Below are 22,435 nucleotides of genomic sequence, written 5' to 3' on the forward strand. Positions count from 1 at the left end.
TCAAATCCAGTCACTCAAATGACCACAGCTTCTCCGTGCTGTTGTTGGTGAGGAACAAACCCACTCTGCAGGAATCCATTGGACTTCTGCCTCCTGCATCTTCTCCAGGTTAGTCTTCAACTCCCTGAAAGCTGTGGCGATATCTCCGTTTACTATCACCTTGTCAAAGAGGTTAGCGTACTGGTTCTCCATAGTTTCAGCCATGTCAATCATGTCCTCAAAATCTTCCTCCTGTGAAAATTTAAATCTCGTGAGAATTGAATCACTTGTAATAACAGAACGTTAGTATTATTTGGTCTATTCAGTCATTTTCATAGTTTGTCAGTCGTTTAAATTCCTGTTTGAATTTCAACTATAATTTCAATATACATTTTTGTGTTTTTTCTACCACATAATGAGTCTTTTATATTGACACCAGATGCAGTCATTACCTTTCCATGGAGGCTTCAATGTCGAAACTGTACCTTTTTAATATTTAGATCTAACACAGTGACACTACATCAACTTTTTTTTTATAAAATAAAACATAAAGCTTCACGTAAGGTGTTGTTGTAAGAATAAGAGGCTTTTTCACAGCAGCTGCAGTATAAGTTGGCTCTGGTCAAACATATGTCTAACCTTTAGTTTTAATAAGGGCAAATATAAGCAGCAAACACTGATGGAGGAAACAGATGGAGATTATGAAAGTGACCCAGCATCTTCTTAGTTTTTCAAACTATATAGTATACAGATGAGATGAAGTCCTTCCTCTTTAGGATAACCTGTATTCATCTATACATACTTCATGAAATAAGAAACCACCCTGTCTTTCACATGCAAACCACAGGGTCAGCGGAAGGAAAGATTTGTGCAGGAGCAAGTTCCGATCATGTTCGGATCAAACCCCTGATGGAATGTTCTTTGAGGGTTTACAGCAGGGGTCACCAACCTTTTTGAGACAGAGAGCTACCTTAAGGGTAAAAAATAATATGGAGGGCTACCATATAATATTTTTTTGTTTGTTTACCATTTAAATGATTAATATTATGCATTCAACTGCATACACATTCATTCCAGTGCGATTACCAGTTTTTATAAACAATATCAAAGATATTTTACTGAGCGATCATACGGATACATGCAAGTGAAGTGAAGTGAAGTGAGCCCGCGGGCACCGTATTGGCTGCCCGCGGGCTACCAGGTGCCCGCGGGCACCACGTTGGTGACCCCTGGTTTACAGTATGTCGTGTTTCTCTTACGGAAAAGATCCGGTCCGGTGTTGCGTCCTCTTCGCTGCAGATAAATTTAGCTCTGCGTCTGGTCAGACGTAGCTCCTCGATGTGCGGGGGTTTCACCAACACCACGTATGGTTTGAATTCAGACGTGTACACACGGCTTATTTTCTAACAAAAACAAAGAGGGAGAAAAAAAAAAGTTTTTTGATGAAGGCAGTGTTTATGCTTAAATAAACAATGAAGACAACACATGAAATAAATAAATCATGGCTTAAGAAGATCGGACCGTTTTAAAACCCAGATAATCCTAATTATTCAATATCGAGGTCCTTGCACAGTGTGAAGCTATCACAGTATATTATCACAGTATCTGACAATGCAAATATTTGTCTGTTACAATTGAGTTTGACTGAAAGTAGGATATTTTGGGTTTTATGGAGTAATAAGAAAGCGCAAACCTCTGTAAAGGTGACCCAGTTATATATGTATATATACAGTATATGTACTTGTAACTTCTAACTCCACCCGTTGTAAGACGGCTGTGTGCTTCGCCTGACAAATTCCCTCTGAGTCAACAGTCTCTTCTTGTTTGGCAGGACCTTAAACTGGCCAAGCACAACACATGTGGAGGTTCACACTATCCTTCCACACCACAAACACCCTGACAAAGCAGGAGCAAACGATCCCTCACTGGCTTCCCACCATGTCAACACTGTCTATTGTATTAGATATGGCGGCTGGGGCCAAGCAAGAAGCACCGCTGCCAGAAAGTAAAACCTGCAGGGGTTTATTGTTATTAAAACTTCAACAGGCAATCACTTCTTGTTTAAGTATGAGGCATGGGAGTGAATTATTCACAGCTAGGATCTGGACGTCTGAAAAAGCTAGCACAGCACGCTACATTTGAAGCAAATGCTACTGATGCAGAACATCTAAAAACATTAAAGTTGTATGAATTCAAGAGGTGGGTGACTTGGGGCCTGTCCCAATTCAAACCCAAGCCCTAGATTTGAGCCCTTGCCGTTGCCCTAGGGGAAGTGCCTATTCTCCCCTGCAAATGACCCTTGCCACCAAGTCACCTCTGGACCAGTCAAGGGAGTATCCCATGATGCCTTGCACACTCAGCCAGCGGCGATTTTCTGGAGCAATATGGCGGCTACCGGTGCAAACGACTATATGCAAACGGAATATATTTGCAAATACGCCTGTAAAAAATCTGAACGTGTTTGAATGTGTTAGATGTATATGCAATGGACTGTTAAGTTATAGTTTGAAAATCATTGACGTTCGTAAATATGCCGAGTGCTTCGCAAGAGTCTGCCCATGACCGGGGTGTGTGTCCCGGAAACATCCCGATGATTGGGAGCATACGGAGAACACGTCTTCTGTTTCGTATATTTCTTCTTTATCAAACGAAGATAAATCCACATAGCCCACACAACAGGCAGGAGCTCCGTTGGAACCACAATTTTCAAACGTGAATGAAAATAGAATTTAATCTGTATGGTGGTATTGCAGGTGGTACAGGCAATGTGTATCACCGCCATCTACTGGACCGGGGTGAAAATCAGACACGTCGATGATACGCGTGATGTTGGGAACACGTTCGCTATGCCAATTTGCATACTAGTGGTGTCCCATTTCTTAGGGGAAAATCTTAACTTGTGCTTTCCTCATTGAGGGGACTTTTGGGAGAATTGGGACTGGGCCTTGGGGTAGGGGGAAAAAACATTGATTCTTAGATGTGTCGCGATTCAGACGTGGGCAATTCTGAATCGATTCCCAAAAGGTCAAATGTGTCAAAATGTACAAACGAACTAGGATTCGATTAAGGAGGGCTGGTGTGAATGAGCCATCACTTGTAAAGTATTTCCAAAACATAATTACCAATAAGAATATGTGAAAAACTTGGCTTAAAAAACATCCTTCTTGGACACGGAGTGTTAAACTAGTCTTCTTGATGATACTTACACTGGGATGTACATCCAGGAGGCAAACCTTTCCCTCAGCCATGACTTTCCGCACAGAGTGGAGACTTGTTCCATAGTAATGACCTTTGTATCCTCCATACTCAATAAACCTTGAGGCAGAAAACAAACCAGGACAGAAACAGTTAAGAGATCAAGAAAACCTCCAAAGCAAAACGCTGCACCTACACTACCTGTGGTTCAGAATGTCCTCTTCAAACATGCTCACTGATACAAAGTGATAATCCGTCCCTTCACTCTCCTGCCTCCTCTTCTCACGCGTGGTGTCTGCAAGAGAACAAGGTGGGAGGTCGGACAGGGGCTTTAAAAAAATATATAAAAAAATGTGAAGCAATATTTGGCAAGTAAGAGGTAAAAGTGAAAGATCTGAAACATGAAGACGACTGCCTTACGTGGCACAGTGACGCCATAGCAGTCAGAGTCGGAGAGCAGGAGCCTCCTCTTCATTTCACTGACGCCAACGCCGCTGGGCCCTCAACACAAAGAGCCAAACATTGTGTTTTAGTTTGTGAATATTAATTCCCACTATCGTTGTGAACAGCCTTGGTGATTTGGTATCCTAAAGTACCGGGATACATGAGTAAAAGTACAAGTATCTTACCAGAAAATGACTTTGGTAGAAGTTGAAGTGACTTTTTATCAGTAAAAAGTGAAAGAAGTAGAAGTAAATGTGAGGAGTCTTTCAACTGGAAGGTTGTGGGTTCAATTTCTGGCTCTGCTAGGCTATATGTGTCCTTGAGCAAGACACTTAACCCCATGTTGCAGCGTGTGAATGGCAAAACTTGTGTTGTGTACCAACTTCTGATTTTATTTGGTAGTGACGAGTCACAAAGATAGTTAGAGGAAATGTAGAGGAGTAAAAGTGAAAGTTGCTAGAAATATAAATATCAAAGTAAAGTACAGATACGCACATTTTGTCTTTAAATACAGACTGACAAGGCTCTGATTTTAAACAGATTTCGGTAAGAAAATAATTCTCCAACCAGCTCTTTTTCTGTTGCTTCTGGAAAATACATGGTATCAACGCCACACAGTATCAATATCATTATAGTGTAGGATGCACAGGATGAAGTGAACACACACACACACACACGCACACATATAGGAGCATCTGGGATTTGCTTCTACCGCCAGTTTGTCCGTCCCCTGATTGCATCAGACTCTAATGGAGCGCTTGTCTGAAAGTAGGATTCCTGACATACCTGCCTTTTCCATCACCGTGTTGCATGAGCTCGATACATTACAAAATATCAAGTTTATAGACGCTCCACTCTTACGCTGCTAATGTGTTTCACAGCTGCTCCGCAGACCTGGAGAGAAATGTCACCACCACTCCCCCCACCTAAATGTTACGCAATCCGTTGGGATTAAAGTGAGTGACGCGTCACGTTCGCCAGATCTTCTTGGGGCATAAATGTCTATTGTTTTCACTCTGTCTGGGTACGCGACGCAAACGAGAGAGGATGCATGTCCAAACCTGGTCACACTAGATCGAGTGAGTCCTCCTGTTTTAGCAATGAAGTTTTTGGTTTTCCTGTCTGTAACGCCCGTTGCCAATAAGCTATATAATTGTAATGATGACCTCTTAGTCAATGACGGGCCTTCACGGCAGACAGTAAAAATGTAATTCACAATCAGGGTAAAGCTCCGACTCAATTAAAGAGGTCTAAATCTAAATCCAAGCTGTCGTAGCCGTTCCAGCGAGATGATGGAGCACTTGGCTGACATTATGAGGGATCATAATAACAACCTGCTCATCCCGCTTTCTCCAATTTGCCGATCCTTTATCTCTTCTCTGCGTTTGTCTTTTGCACCTCTTTGTGTTCCTTTTTCCTGTCCCGCCTCAGTCCCACCTACAGTGACCTACAGTTGGATCGTGATATGACATTAAAAAGACCTTCCGTGAGGCTCAGTGTAAAAAAATCCCTGGGGAGAAATATAGCTCAAAAATACATAGAGCAGGCCTGCAGGATTGGCAGAGCAGTGGATCTGGGGTGGGCCGCGAGGTAACCTAAGAGAACACAACATATTCTGAATCAGAGTTTTCTGACAGTGTTTACGCAGTTGTGATGGTAAAGGATTGTTCGTGCACTCAAGAGTGGGAACATAAATCTTCATCAGTGCGTTACTTTTTCTTTTGATCAACAACAGCTTCAATAATGTCGTCTTTTTAGTGAAGGGTATCATGTTATTTTGAGGGGGGCGGTTTTTATGTCCAAAAAGGCAAAAGGAGGATAATATAAAACAGAACGCGACAGACCACTTTGTTACGGCAGGATATCGCATAGTTGGACAAATTCACAGCCCAGGAACCTATTTTTTTATCAAAGTATTTGACGTCGTGCTAAGAAAACAAACTTCTAACAAAGCATAGGAATAAGTCCCCCAGTAATATGGCTTCATGTTTACAGCTCATACTGTACACGTACCGACCAGAACAACCACACGGTGTCTGTCTTTGTGGTCTCTGTGATACGGGATCACCTCCATGTAGGTCGGTGGATGGAACGAGCCGTGTGCGCCGGCGCTCCACCTCCTGCACCGAGCTGCTCCTCTGGCCCAACTGCTCTTTGTGCCCAGCCGAAAACTCCTTCGTAGACCAGCTGAAAAAGACATAGATGGGCCCGAGACGTGAGTGACAATGACGGCGTCAATGTGCTGACATAGAATTCAGGAGTATAGCCAACTAACCCACTGTCAACTGCATATCCTGACCTCCCAGAAATCGTCTTGTCCTCCAGTATTCCTCTTTCTATTTGTGTTTTTACTGTTGTATTTAGTGTGTCTATTGTATTTACTGTGTTTATTTTATACCAAACCGTACAGTGACTTGAAAAATAGGTACATTTCTTCAGTCCATACAGAATATATATATAAATATATTTTGGTAACACTTTAGATTAGGGAACACATATTCACCATTAACTAGGTGCTTACTAACATTTTGAAGTTGCATACTAGCCCTTTATTAGTAAATATTGAGCATGTATTAACACCTTAAATAGGAAAAGTTCATGTCGTAATAGAGGTAGAATAAGGTTATGGAGAATAAGGTGTTAATACGTGCTTAATAATTACTAATAAAGGGCTAGTATGCTACTTATATATGTTAGTAAGCATCTAGTTAATGGTGAATTAATCTAAAGTGTTACCATATTTGGTAATCTCAAACATTCGACAAAAAATGAGGATATCATAGCTGTTTTTATTCAAACCTAAAACAGGATGGAGAGGATCTTGACACTAAGCGGGCAAAACGATGATCATAACTGATCACCAATCACTAAATAGACCACCATTTCATCTTGTTTTCTCTTCGGTGCACCACATAGACACACCACCTTTCCTGAATACAAATACTATTTGACATTACTCCAAAGTTTCACATGCAACAATGACAGAATGTGCAGCGACAATGGCAATAGACGACAGCACTGAAGAATAAAACACCATTTAAAGAAAGTGCCGCCTCATATTCGGTGTCAAACCCCGAGCGTTATCAACAGTTTGAACAGTGCAAACCTCTGTCCAGCGACAATAACTTTGTCATGTGCGGCTTGTCGGCCGTCTGGCATCCAGCGACTGCCATGCGCCTGTGGTCTAGCCTGTCTTGGCAGGCTCGCTTGCCTTTCATGATGTTAACTGCCGTTAAGCGACGGTGCCAGGCTTTCTTTGACGTCAGCTGTAATTTCACTCTGCAAGCATATCCCTCTGTTTCCTCTCTGGGTTTCGTGTTAAGAAACACGGCTGCGCGGCCGGGGCAAGGTTTTCAAACCTTTTGTTTACATGGGATTTAAATGGATGATTTCACTTATGAACGTGAACGGGTATGAAACTGCTGCTGTAGCTGCAGCAAATGAAATGTATCATTTCCTCGAGTGAAATTAGGTTTAGAGGGATTAAGTCTTTTAATGGTCAATATAAATGACTTTTCAACCAGAATATTTATTTTGGCAAAGATATTTCTCTCTTATATAGACGGTATGAAGTAAAGGAAAGATGAGGGCCTGAAGCCTCTCATGTTGAGACTAAATCTAACTATCATCGATCCATTCATCTTCTACCGCTTTATCCTCTACACGAGGGTCGTGGGGGGTGCTGTGCCAATCTCAGCTGTCATAGGGCGAGGTACATCCTGGACAGATCACCAGTCCATCACAGGGCCACACATATAGAGACAAACAAACACTTTTACATTTACACCTGCGGTCTATTTATAGTGTCCAATAACTATAACTAACTCCATGCAGAAAGACCCTTGTTCCAACAGGAGGTCGAACAAACCCATGTCTTTTTGCTGCAAAGGCAAGCGTGCTAACCACTACCTTTATCATCTAAATTTGAAGCATTTTCCAAAATGTACATCATGTGCTATTGTGGACGACCTGAAACTAGCAATCAACTCCTAAGGAAAGTGTTTAATGCCTTTGTAAGTCAAGTGAGAAGGAGTAAGGAGGCTCATTTTCCCATAGACTTCCATTCAAATTAAGTTATTTTTGCCGAATGCAAAAGAGTGGACTATAAACTTGAGGCACAGTAGCCTTCCATAAACACAGCGAACGTAACTTTTTTATTCACTTTACTATAAAAAGAGATGATTTATTCTCTTATTTATCAATAGTGAGGTGAGAACATTGATACGATCGTATTTGTCCAAGAAAAGCCTTCTGTAAACTGTTTTTGAGTGACTATCTGAGCTGATTATACCGATGAGAGTCATTTCAAAACAAAACCACAAACACATCCACACTTCTTTTGCCAGTTACACTATACCAGAGCATCTCTATCTCACGTGATGAGCTGTAAACTGAGTTCAACTGTGTCTAAGTGTCAATTTTGATCATTGTGATATGTAATTATTATGTAGTATAAAGCACAACAGTCCAATCATCAACTCCACACACATTTGTCTCTTTAATCCATACAAAATACCACCATCTGATTCACATGTTATCATGTTCTTTCATCTGCTTCTAGTCATGCTAATCAACTCCAAATGGCTGCTGGTTTTAGATTCTCCTGTAAAGGATATTTTCTAAAATATTAATCTGTTCTTTAAAAAAAACAAAAGAAAAACAGACTAGCTTTTCCCTTTTATCTTTATTGACATATCTATAATATCCTCTGTGTCTCGTCTATCTCACTCATTTTCCATGGTTTCACTGTATGCACTTGCACAGAATCCATAAGGCTTTACACGGCAGACAAAGAGACAAAACACTGAACCACATCCTCAGGTGGAATCTGGCCTGAGATCAAATGAAAGGCTCATTATTAAACGCACATGACCCTCAGAACTGATATAACGCGGCCTAATTTTTAACCTTGCAATCAGACCCCAAGTGCACACCCCCACGTGAACATCCTGCACGGCTCAAACGCACGCACGCACATATACACGAGCGCATCGCGTCCAATCCACAAGATCAAGACAAATGGGTTAACTGGGAAGGATGAAAAACCACATTTGCCGTTCTAGTCCTTCCTCCTAAATCTCCAAACCACAAAACCAAATCATGGAACTGGCCCGTCTTGTAAATATAGCTGGGCTTCCTCCATTGTTTTCACTAGCGATTAAACAGACGGTATGTGTGTTGTCATGAGCTGTCATGTCCACTTGTTATATTGTCTTGTATCATAGCGGTCCTGTTGCCAGAATGACATCTGTTGGGATACGAGTGGAACAAGTTAAACATCTCACCAATGTGGATCCCGGTTATAGCTCCATAGTCTACGACGTCCTCCGCGACTGGAAAAACAGGGAAAAAATGGAAAAAGGAAAGAGTGAGGAAACCGTGGACAAAAACCCACAGGGTGATGAAATGTGTGTGTATGTTTTTTGTTTTTTTTTGCTATGAAATGTTATATTTAAAGTGTTGGCATATGTGTTCACCCAAATGTAGAATTGGAAACTTTAATAATTGTTTTATTTAGACATAACATGACACTGTTACAAATTATTAACCAGTAATAAAACACGCTGTAGGAGGCCACATGCTTTGTGAAAAACATGTGTATCGTATCATTATCATCCATTATTCTGATGGAAAGTTTGCAAAAGTAAATTTAAACAGACAGTACCTTCCTCATCGTCATCTGTGGAGCATGTGTAGAAGACACAGGTTGTGAGTACAACAGGTGGACTGCAGAGCTCACCCGTGACCTTGACCCCTGTGACCTTTTTTTTTTTTTAGCTTCACACTCAAGGACATGTTTATTGTAAAGGGTTATAAGGTTATTGTTGTTTTTTGTTCTTTTGAGGTGTGGCGAGTGAGTTAATGGATACATACACTACCGTTCAAAGGTTTGGGGTCACTTAGAATTTTTTTTTTTTTTTTTTTTTCTCAATGAATATAACATTACATGAATCAGAAATACACTCTATACATTGTTAATGTGGTTAACGACTATTCTAGCTGCAAACGTCTGGTTTTTAATGGAATATGTACATAGGTGTATAGAGGCCCATTTACAGCAACCATCTCTCTAGTGTTCAAGTGGTACATTGTGTTTGCTAATCGTGTTAGAAGGATATTGGATGATTAGAAAACCCTTGAAAACCCTTGTGCAATGATGTTAGCACAGCTGAAAACAGTTTTGCTGGTTCTTTGACGAAAGAAAAAAATCATTATTTCTAATCTTGTCAATGTCTTGACTATATTTTCTATTCATTTTGCAACTCTTTTGAAAAGTGTGACTTTTAATGGAAAACGCAAACAAATCGTACAGGTGACCCCAAACTTTTGAACGGTAGTGTACGTTGGCTCAGTACCTGGTGGTTTAACTTGCCGAGGCTTGAACAGGCCTTTGGGACGCTGTAGAGCAAATCTCCTGTAGGAAGCCAGACAAAACAAAGCTGAATCAAAGCCGGGCTTTATTTATAAAAAAACAAAAAAATGACTTGTATTTATAGTGCAAGGAAAAGCACAGGTGTAAATGAGTTACTTGGACTTGAATAGAACACAGTCTCCATTAATATTTTTTCATAACAGCTCTCCTGCTGTGACGAGTCCAAACGTCTGCTGTGTAAAATGGCCAATTATGTGACTTTTTCCCCTTTTTTTGGTCAACAATCACTCAAAAGCACAAAGACACCACCTCTCTTGTAGTTGCTGTGAGGGGACGAGACCTGCAGCCCGACTGCTGCCGTCCCTCAGGGGACAGGCCTGCCACCAGGTGTCATCGTCCATGCTGACAATCCGGAGGACGTCTCCCCTCTTAAAGGAAACTCCCGCGTCCTGACATGGGATGGAAGGATCCTCGTTCGCGTCGTAGTCAAAAATAGCCCGCACAAAGAGCTTAAGAAAGAAAATCGTTCAATTATTTAGCAGTCAAACAGCGTGACTTATTTATTTTATTATTTTTTCTTCTTCTTTTTTTTTTTTCTCCTGTAGCTCCATGAGACCTCTTGATTCTGGCAACGGACGTCTCTGTCTGTTCTTTCTTCACGTACGCCGATGTCATTTTTGAGAAATGACCACAATCACTGAAAATAATTTGTCTTAATCCATTGCAAATGTTTGCTGCTGTAAGAGTTTCCAGCTTGGATGTTTTCTCCTGCTATGTTTTGGGATGGTGATTGACAATTCCTTCTAAATAACTGAGGCCTGTGGAATATAAAAAACATTTTTCCACAGAGGGTGTATAAGATGTGTTCTTAAATAAGAGCTCAACATATGGGATGCAGGTGTGTGTTGAAACGAGCATTTAGATTATTAAAAGATGTTAATTGTAATACAGTTAGTGTCTGAATAACTTTATTTGAATTTACTTCTCCTCAGTCACACGAGTCTCGTTGATATTAACCCTACCTTCTTCTTATATGGCGACACTTTGTCCTTGGATGATGCAGGAATTATTGTGAAGGTGACATTGTCCTGAGAACGACTCTAATGAAAACAGCAACAAAACAAGAAATAGTGTGATTTTTACTCCTTCAAGTCACTGAAAGAGAAAAAAAGAGGAGAGCAGGAGGAAAACGGGCACATCCAGTGAGAAGATAATGAAGCGAACAATTTGAGACTAACCAGTAGCGGAAGGATTTCTTTTGGCTTCCTGTTCTCCAGTGAGACTCCGTTCACCTCTTTCAGTTCATCTCCTTCATGGATCAGGCCTTCAAGGAAATACAGATGGACAATTCTAACACTTCATTTATCTGACAAATACGGTTCGGTTAAATCAGGGACTCTGGGGCCCAGAAAAACAGGGACCTGTTTGGCCTTACATTCAACCCAACCAGGGTTTCATCAGATGTTTTTTTCCGATGCTGTCATTGCTGTCTCCTGAAGAACGGATGATACAATTGAAGGATGCTGTCAGTGAAATTCCTTTCTGATCATGTGTGTGGTCTATTTTCTGACATCTGTGTTTGGTCAGAGACATGGGTCTCTCATAGTGCTTTCAGATGGACATGGTTCTGGTTCTGGAGTCTCAGAACCTTCTGGTGAACCAGCTTAACACCTTGTTTAAGAGGAGACGAAGTGGGAGGATGTTACTCTGTGGTACTCAGTTGAAAGTAAACACAACACCAGCACTTTTTCTTCATACTTCCTCGACTTCCCGCTCGTTTTCACTATACAGGATATGACACGCCCACTGGTGACGTCACAGTTCGCAAAGAAGAACCAACTATTTTTTGGATTCCAGGTGAAAACCAACTTTCCCGGTTCCAAACCTATTTGTTTTTTCGGTTTCAATGTGCCGCGAACCAGAAACCACTGGACTAGACCCATATGGTCTTCACTGACTCAAACTGGGGGTGTGCTAGATTTTTGTTTGTGTTTGTGTAGGGAAGAAATTTACGACCCTAGCGGACCTCTGTGGACACACTGAGCTAATCTTATATGTTGTGGCGTGTTTCCACCAAGTGGAACGGTTCAGTTTGGAGCGGTACACTACGGTACACATTTTTTTCATTGGGAATAATTAACGGTCCCCAACCATTCCATTTTTCAGTACCCTTTCCTTGGGGTTACCAAAGTAAGGACTTGTGACCGGTGTTTCTTCTATTCTCATACAAAGCTTGATGTCTTGTTGAGGCAAACGGCCACAAACTGTGCAGAAAATACTCTTCAAACTTTACTTTTGTCAACGAACTAGCAAAAATGTTTTCAGCTGTGCTAACCTAATTGCACAAGGGTTTTCTAATCATCCAATAGCCTTCTAACGTGATTAGCAAACACAATGTACCATAAGAACACTGGAAAGATGGTTGCTGGAAATGGGCCTCTATACACCTATGTACATATTCCATTAAAAACCAGACGTTTGAAGCTAGAAAAGTCGTGAACAAAAAAGTCATGAACAATGTATAGATTGTATTTCTGATTCGTTTAATGTTATATTCATTGAAAAAATAAGGACATTTCGGTAACGCTTTCTTTTACAGTCCCCTAATTACCTGGTATTTAGCTGGTAAATTCATGGTAACACTAAAGTGTTGCTAGGTAATTACCAAGGGTAATAAGATAAGTAAATACAGTGAAACCGTTGCCAAAATACTGGGTAATGCACGGTAATGTACTCGGTAAGTAAAGTAAAACTGTACTGTAAAAGAAAGCCAAGCTTGTTTCCATGTAATTACACACATTTTTAGGGTTAGGTTTGTTAGATTACCCCTTGGGTAAATAGCTAGTAATTAGGGGACTGTAGGTACCTGCTTATTACCAGTTTATAACCCAATAATACACTTACCATAGTTTTGCCATAGTTTAGCTGTACATACCTTCTTATTAACAGCAGTAATAACACGCTATAATTAACTATATAGTTACCAGGTAAATGCCCAGTATTTTGGCAACAGTTTCACTGTATTTACTTTCTTATTACCATTGGTAATTACCTAGTAACACTTTGGTGTTACCATGAATTTACCAGGTAAATACCTGGTAATTAGGGGACTGTAAAAGAAAGCGTTACCGACATTTCTAAGTGACCCCAAACTTTTGAACTTTTGGGGTTAGGGTTAGGGTTAGACGTGACACCTGCCAAGTAAAACTACTGTTCTCAGTCGAAATGCAAGCCTAACCAAAACTTCATTGTTCCAAACTGTACTGTACTGTACTGTACCAAACCGAACTGTACCATGATGGAAACACGCCATTGGTCCCCCCCCCCCAAATCTGGACCCCAGACAACATGCCAGCTTTGCAGCGTCCCTGATCATAATGTCACCACATCATCATATAAGAGAATCTGACACAAGTTAATATCAGCTTACCGCTTTTATCCGCTGCACCCCCTCTCATGATCCTCGCCACGACAATAGCCCCAGTTGATTTGTCCTTCTTAATCGTCGCCCCCTTGTGGACGGTGATTTTGTGAGTGAACAAACAGATGCACAGAGGCAAAGAGGTCACGAGATGGAAATGGTGAGAATTGCATGTTGATTTCATTACAGCCCAGACAGGCTTCGTATTTAGAGCGGTTTCATTCCGTTGAAAGTGATTGGTTTTAATGAAGGCACCAGTTAGTCAGCTGCCTCCATGTAACACACAGAGCACTGGAGGAGGTTGTCCAAAAAAACATTATTTTCAACAGATGTTACTGATGTGGAGCAAATCACAGTGGAAAAGAGCATCTTTGTAGCTGAACACAATCAGCTCACGCTCGGGTGTAACCCTGTTGTCTGGAAAACGGGAACATGTTGATTCGATCAAAGAGACAATGTCAGAAAAAGGTTGATCCCCTTCCAGTCTAGTTTTGGGATCAATACAAAAATATGTTCTTGATTATTGGTCATCAAGTTAATTATTCTCATATTTTCCCCCAAATCATACTTTTTTTTCTTTGTATAAAAATATATTAAAACAATCTCTTTCATGGGGATTTAGTTTTTGATTATTTATTTTTTAGTTTCAGTAATATTTAAAAAATCTGGCTGCAGTTCTCATTAAAATCTGGTAAATAAAACATAAAAAAGTGAGGCCACAGACTGAAAAATCAATTATTTTGTTTTCGATATGGATCTAGGAAGGAATGTCAACTTGTGCATGTGACGACATTTTGTTTTCGACTTCTTGCTATTTGCTAATCAACCACTGGGCCCACGTGGATGGAAAACACAAGGCACGAGTACACCGTAATCATCCAGATTACACTAGAGAAGAATCATTTTTAATACAATTACAAATTTGGATGATTTTGTAGCCTTGTCAGAGGTATAGATTTTGTACTTTCGAGGTGTGACTGTCAAGAAACTGACCTATGGTTTAAGACCTTTAAACAAAAAGTCACTAAAATCAGAAACGAATGTGTTCCCTAACCTAATTCCTAAACCTTAACCCTTAACCCTCAAAAAGCCCTTAACTCAACTTAGGACACACCACGCAGCACGGATCTGTACCGCAGGTGCACCTTTAGTAAATTGCAGTGGGAATAATACACAACTCCTTATATGGACATCCTGGGGGTGTGCGTTTATACTAGGTCACATATTCAGACTTTAAAAATGCATTGTTTTTCCATCTTATGTGTTGTTGAGTCAAAGTTATGATTCATTTATATTGCATTTTTAGTAGTGATATAATAAAAACGGGCCAAGCCAAGTGAACTAAGGTATATTTCCAAATTTCACAATTTATGTCCGATTTTTTAGTACTTTTTGCTCAGGTGTGTTTATATAGTCGATATCAGATCACATTGTCTAGATTGTGCTGAAATAGGGAAAATACAGGCTAAATGCTCTGTCTTCTAAGGGTTAAACTTGCTTCTTAGGGTTAATGTGTTTTTCAGCCTTAGTCCGTCTTATTTTCCTGTCGTTGTTCGAACCAAAACATCTCATAATTCTGAGCCTAATCCTTATCCTTACTTTAAGCTTAACCTAACCAGTAGTTGCTTTGCGAGAGTCGACCTAAATGTTTCCCGTTATCGTATGTGTGTTCCCTGTCATTGTGCTGCATCTGGACATATGTCTTTTATGACTCTCACGTCATGGGCAACACCAAACGAAGTCTCTGGAGAATGATTCAGCGTCGACTATCTTGATGTTCTGTCCTTATGTTGTGTCTGTCAGTTGTTGTGACTGAGCAAACGTCTAAAATGCACTCACTGTCTTAATTTGAAATGCTTGCAGTTGGTTTTGTTTGTTTTTGTGCCTCGTCGTGCCAAATTAAAAACAGGCTTACATGCTCATGTGTAGCCAAAGTCAAGAACCGTTGCCTTTGCTGTGCCATCGAGCGCTCATATGCAGACCTAACAAAAATAAATACAAGCTATTTCTGGGTCATTATTTGTCAAGGAAGGAAGCGTAAATTATCCTCTTTTTTTGTTGCTGTTTGTTTATAATGGTCCTTTTACATTAAATACATTTGCATGTTTAGCACACAGACGAGAAAGTGCATCAGTCCTCTCCGTAATTCTTGGCATGAAAGTGAAAGTAGATTTCCCAAAAATGTTGAACAAATTATGTAAACCAAACAAGAGATTATGTTTTGAACCCCAAAGTTTGAAACACAACGACATGTTTACTGACCAGGGGCTCTTTGGTTTTGACCAGACTGACAATTTTGACCGAATCTTCCTCCTCCAGTGCGTCATCGGGTACCGGTGGCAGAGTTGGCTCAAATTCCCTCTGAGCTACAGCGTCATGGACACACAGGAGACTCTGTGAGGGAAACAAAGAAGCGGCGGTTGCTTTTGGAATCAGATATGTCACATTTCAATTTGATTTAAATTAACTATTTCCTCTGAAAGATATTGCACTCACAGTTTGATTGTGATATATATTTTTGTGAGTCAAGCTTCGCCGTGAAATGGATTCAAAACGTGATGGAGCGTTACTGCATCAATCCTGAAGGACAGAACTGTTATTGTATTTCATATCCGTCCACTGGACTCCACCGGTGCATGACCTTACACTGCACAGTGCACTTTACATTTCACTTCACTAGTGCAGTTCTCACACACAGTCGCACTTTGTGTATTTTATCTCAGAATTGTAATTAGTTTCTGATCTTGTCTTGTCTTACATGAGATACCATTGAAATATAGATAATATTATAAGAAGATAAGCATTGCTTCTATTCATGTGTTCCTGGTCATAGAACATATCGGCCGAGAAAATAAAACGTTAGCAATTAAACCTGTAAGCAAAAAACAAAAGAATCAGTTGCGCTGGAGAATGTATAGTCTAAATAAATATATGCCAAAAAAATTATGAGACAAAAATTGCCACACAAACCAGAACTAGCAAAAAAAAAAATTAAAAAAATATTGGAATTGCGAAAAACCAATGCAAAATGGCTCAGTAGTGCCCCCACAGGTCAAACGCCTATGGAGCAGACCGAAATTTAGTTGCGCCGAATTTCACGAAATTTGGTGTGAACATTGTCCGGCCCAAGATGAAGAAAAAAATCGTCTTGACACCATGACCTTGACTCAACAGGAAGTCGGCCATTTTGGATTTTTCGTCCAACTTGGCGTTTTGCAAGTTTCGTAACTGGTCTTGCTAGTCTGAGGGCGTTTATCATAGGAACACGAAAAACACGTCAAATTGTACTCGACCCATCCTAGATCAAAAGTTATCTGAAACTTTCTCAGATTCAAAAGGGCATGGATAACAGTGAGTGGATTCTAAAGCTGTCGTTAAAGTCGGCATGGAAACAAATGCCGATAATCAACGGCCTCAAGTTTACCAACACAGGTCCTGAGCAACACTTGAATTAATGTACATTGTACATAAAAAGGCCTGTACTTTAAAGAGGAATATCATTGGTTCTTGTTGACTAATTAAAGGTGACATGGTAGTGAATGAGGGTGTGCAAAAATTCCAACTACTTTGGCCGACCTACCTGCTCTCACTACCATGACTGAATCCAAACACAGCTCTTTCTTCCTCACTTCTGCCAGGGCCACCAAGCCAACTTTGATTTACTGTAGGTTTAGAACACACTGCCAGCCTGTTGGCCACCTGAGTGCAACCCCCCCCCACACACACACATCATAACATTACAACTCTGGCTGCAGTTGTACTGGCTTTGCTGCTAAAACATCACAAACGTCTGAGAAAAAGTTCATTTCCAGTACAGGACCGTGAGTTATGAGTCAATTCCTCACCCAGACAAGTCGTGGAAGATCGTTTCGGTGAAAAAAACCCAAGGTTTACAGATAAACAATATTTTTGCATAAACATTAATCTTGTGCTCTGACCCTGATACAAACTTTCAAAAGTTATAAAACTATGGGTGGAATTACAGCACGAAGAAACAATGCACACAGGGGGAAACATCTGCTCATTAACTTAATTTTAACAATCAGCCAAATCATCTGTTGGTTAGTCTACTTGTTATCCCTGTGTCCATCAACGGTTGCTCTGCTCAGAAGCTGCCAACATGTTAGCAATGCGTCTCTGGCCACTTTCAGCAACAGGTTTTCAAAAAAATAAACATTCTCTCGCAGAATATTATAACCAGTGTCTCTCAGAAGTATGTGTTAGCTCCTGCACTGGAGCCAAGAACAAACAGGTCATTAGACTGTTTAAACAAACCTGTTAGTTCTCATCTGACTTCAGCTTCTCATTAAGAAGAGACACAAAATGCTGCAGCTCACTGGAAAACCATACACGGCGCGTACGTGTGTCTGAAATATGACTGTCGGCAGACAAGGCAACACGCATTCGAAAAGTCTGGGCCTTTCTACGCGAGCGAGCACTAATAAACATAATTAGAGAGCAGATATACTGCAGTGCCAGTGCGGTTCATAGATGTCAGCACCTCTCAGCAAACAGAATGATGACGTGGAATCGGTTGAAATGAAATTCATAGGTGGATTAATGTGCCACTTTGTGTGACCTACAGGCCGACAGCAGGAAACACGGCGTAAGCCTTGTGATGTGTGAATGCGCTCCGTCGGCCAGATGACTGAGCAGCAGCATCGGGATAGATGTGATGAAGCAAGACTGCACGGAAAAGAACGAACAGACGACACTTGTTGTGTCCGTCGTTTAAGGGAAAATCTATTGGAAATAGGTCATGTTACTGTTCATGATCATCGTAGGCTGGAGCGCCGCTGAAGTCGAGGACATGCTTCAGTCTGTGTGTGTGTGTGTGTGTGTGTGTGCGTGCGTGCGTGCGTGCGTGCGTGCGTGCGTGTGTGTAGTCCAGGTATTACTAATGTGGGGAAATAAATCTGTTTACATAGTCACATTATGAGGATTTTGCTCATAAAGCAAGTCCCCATAATGTAAATTACTTAAAGGGTGATTTCACCCATTCCCCCCCACTTGGTCAAATGAAGAATAAACAAAATCATTATGATGCTGCTGTTTTAATCCACATCCACATTACAGAATTTTGATGCTTTTGAAGTTTAAAAAAAAAAATATATATATATATATATATATTATTATTGTTTTTATTATTTTTGTATTTGATATTTAACTTGACAGAGCAGTGTGGGGCTTTTATTTTCTTTGAAGGAAGTGACTTTGACGTCAACTTTTTGTCCATTTTTTACAATCCCAACATCCTCTGTTGTTGAGAGAATGAGATCCACTGTCTGACGATAGAATAACACAAAAAAATTGCAGTGGTGGGGGGGATCGATTCACATAGGAATCGTGATTCTAATCATCCACGATTCTGAATCGATTCATAAACTTCAAAAATCGAAAAATGTTATTTCTATTTCATTTAATTTCTATTTTGAAAAAACACACAAAACATCAGTTTGTGTTATTTGTCTACAGTTTATTTGTGTAACTTCTGGGAGAAAAAGGCAGATGGCCTAAGCTTTTATTTATGCAAGTTATTTTTTGTACAGTAAGTAAGTTTTTATTTTTTTTAAATAAATAAATTAAGTTTGCCTTTGTGTGATCGCATTTTCACATTATCTTATACAAATTGTATTGTTTTGATGCCATAATTTGCCCTAACACACTATGCATTGTATCAATTTTAGAATCGAGAATTGTTTGAATCGAGAATCGTCTGAATCGAATCGTGACCCTAAGAATCGGAATCGAATCGTGAGCCACCCAAAAATTCACATCCCTACAAAAAATGTATATTTTTTGGGTGAAGTGGCCCTTTAATTTTAACATGAAGACATGTTTTAAGGTTAGCGTTTGTGTGTGTGTATGTGTAAACTTAAGATTGAGGTGAAATGTGAATTTCAGAGGTGCTGGTATCTGCATTTAATGCTTCTTCTGTCTCTTTAACAACAATTAAAAGATTATTTTAATAACATTCGTTAATAGCAACAATTATTTAGTGAATTTAAGGAGACTACAATATCCCCACCCCTAATCCCTCTATTTATAATGTTTGTGCAAAGGGAAGAAAATTTAATTTCTGGTTGTATTTGCTGACTGTCATCAAGAAAGCAAAGAAAGTTTTTAGCAAATACATGTGTGTGGAGCTACAGGTGCACATAGTCTTCACCTTAAAGTGGGGTTCGGAAAAGAGAGCAACCAGCTCTTTGACTTCATCTCTCCAGCCTTGGTGGATCAGCTCCTTTACCAACTGGAGCCAGAGAGAAAGAAGAGAAGCGAGATTAGTAATACTTTAATATATATATGATGACCTAGAAGAAGTCTGGTTTGTTATCTTCTATATTGCACCAAGTGAAAACCAGACGGGGAGATAAAAGTGAAATTCAGCGTCAGACTGCAGAGCTGCTGGATTATCCCATTATGACCTCATGCACCTCCAATATGCTTTCCTTTACTTAAAGGTAATTATTTGCTTGTGTCTCCTGTTTTGGTTTTGCATCTTTCAGCCACTGTTGGGGGGTTTAAAAAAAAAAAAAAACACAGGCTCCTGGATGTTCAAGGCTACTTGACAGCTGCAGTGACAACTAAATCCGAGCAGCCTTGACTGTCCGCAGCAAGTGGAGAGGCAGCAAGTGACTGTGTGCAGTCACATGTCTCGTCAAGCATATTACTATAATGACTTCTACTGCTTCAAGATGTTGAGGCACACTCCAGAGACACAATGCATGAAGGTCATTAGTTTCCACTGTGAGCAAACAGAAGCCTCGCTGAGAGGAAACAGACACATGGTTTGGCCCCTCCAGTAGGTCCTGATGATTTAAGCCAGGCAGAGAGAGGCTGTCGGAGCGAATCTGAAGCACAAGCACTGAAGGGAGCGGGAGAGGATGGGGGTAGATGTATGCATGGAAACATGGCATTGGCTGCAGTGTGTATGATAGAGGGAGAAGATAAAGGGAAGCAAGTGAGTCTAGATAATGAAAGAGGAGTGTGGTTTACCGATGGAGCGGAGAGTAAAGGAAAGGTGTAAAAGGGGGGGGGGGAAATACTTGTAGTTGTTTTGTTTTTTGTCCAGGAACGACAAAGGAAAAATCAGAGAGAGAGATTGGTTGATAATTAAAATGGAACAAATGAGATCAGGGAGTAAAAGTAAAGGAATGAAATATGGGGATCACATCTGAAGCCATTTTGAGACACAGCTGTAGTGGGAATAGTCTCTGTCACTTCATCTTAAATCTGAAATTAATTGTATTCCTCAAGTCTGAAACATTAGACGACACATGAAATGATTTTAGCAGCCGCTTGCTCGCCACCGTCACTGCTGACCTCACTTCTGGAAATAAGATCCAAAATGATATCTATTTAAGAACTCTGGCTCTCCAGCGATAATATTTGAGGTGGCAGAGTTTTAGAGACGATATTTCATCATTTTTGTATGAGGGGAGTGCGTGTTCCTCTCCGGCAGGGAAGCGTTTTAACAATGTAGGATCTGTTCCTCCTGCTGTCGGTCTGTCAGCCTCTGTGCTGTGTGTCTGTCTGCAAAAGATGTTTGCGGAGAGTCACTTACATCTGTGGCCAGACCTGCTGCGTGCTCCTGGACAGGGACGGGGCTTCGCTTCTCAAAACACTTCAGCCGCTCGTGGATCTGTCAAGTCGGTAAAATATCATCATAAAGTTTCTGTCTGCAGTAAAAAAAAAAAAGGTACTTACTGCAGCCAAAAGAACTGATACAGCTCAGAAAAAGGCTCAGGACCCAGTACAATTAATACATTAGGCTCATATTAATGGTAATGTATCAGGCTCATATTAATGGTAATGTATCATTTATTTCATGAATTTCTGAATAAATGCCCAAATATATTGTATTAAATAAGTTTGGAAAAGCAAAATTTGTGTGAATAAGTGACCTTTTTTTGTAATAGTTCTTGTAATTTACATAGGAATAGAATAGTTCACTTTAACGTTAATTATATATTTTAAGTTTCTGCTATTTCATATTCTATTTAACTGCACATCAGAAGGTTTCGTATTTTCTGACAGCTGTGACACTATTTTTCAATTAAAAAGGGCCAATATCAAACTTGTCCAGAACTTATGGAAATGTAGTTTTTATTGCATCTCAAAGTTGATAATTTTTCAATTTGAAAAGTGCCATTATGGGACATTTAAAGGTGCCATATGTACGGCTGTACTGTTGTTGTTGGTGAGTTCAGTTTGTTATATGAACATTATTCCTGAGTCTCTGTGACATATTAGGAGGATTTTATGGCCAGTTGCTTTAGATTTATTACATAATGCATCTTTAACTTTAAATTTCTTAAAAACTACACATTAAAAATGTCTAATTTACAGTATGGTAGTCGTCATAGATGTCCTGAACACAACCTAATCAATTATTCCAGAACTTATGGAAAATTTTGTTTTATTACATCTCAAAATTTAAAAAAAATTGGATTTCAAAGTATAAATATGGGACTTTTAATTTGAAATTTCTCTAAAACTGTATAAAGTACATTTTAACATCATCAGATACAATTTGCTGTTGTAGATTATCACTCGTCCTGTGTACAGTACAATAGTACAATTGTTAAAGTGGGACTTAAACAAATGTAAAAGAAAAGAGGATGTGACTAAATCACAAATGGCTGCAGTGCGTCTTCTTCACCTTGAAGAGCAAGTGAAGCTTCTTCTCCATCAACATGCTGTGGAGGAACCTGTAATCCTCCTCTCTGTCTGTGTGGTTCTCTGTTGCAGACATCACGGATGAAAGCAGCATGTATACGCCTGCAGGAGGAGGAGGAGAGGGAAGAGGAGGTGCAGGACACACCCTCACGTAAAAATGCACATGTACACCACATGAATGAGCAGTCCATCTATATCTGTGTTTGACTTAAGGAACATGTTGTCAGGGGTTTAACAGGTGAGCTCAAGAATGCAAAGAGAGAGGCTGAAGGTGAAACTGAGGGTGTGAATGAAAAGTCACAAAAAATTTGGAAAAAAGGTGCACATCATACAGTACAATACGG

General features: G+C 40.1%; 1 protein-coding gene across 1 annotated transcript; it reads right to left on the bottom strand.

The window, feature by feature from the left end:
- Window positions 1-22,167, bottom strand: LOC310927899 (MAGUK p55 subfamily member 7-like; the record flags this gene model as incomplete). The annotated part of the gene is made up of 16 exons (XM_083890308.1): window positions 1-231; window positions 1,239-1,382; window positions 3,186-3,294; window positions 3,376-3,469; window positions 3,595-3,675; window positions 5,632-5,805; window positions 8,904-8,951; window positions 9,975-10,033; window positions 10,301-10,500; window positions 11,014-11,091; window positions 11,230-11,315; window positions 13,422-13,503; window positions 15,675-15,806; window positions 19,582-19,662; window positions 20,977-21,054; window positions 22,075-22,167. 16 exons carry the CDS (start codon window positions 22,165-22,167, stop codon window positions 1-3), a joined length of 1,770 nt encoding a protein of 589 aa, XP_083746434.1.
- Window positions 22,168-22,435: the final 268 nt, after the last annotated feature.

This window comes from Microchirus variegatus, assembly GCF_963457635.1.
Source record: "Microchirus variegatus genome assembly, chromosome: 5".
Taxonomy (NCBI): domain Eukaryota; kingdom Metazoa; phylum Chordata; class Actinopteri; order Pleuronectiformes; family Soleidae; genus Microchirus; species Microchirus variegatus.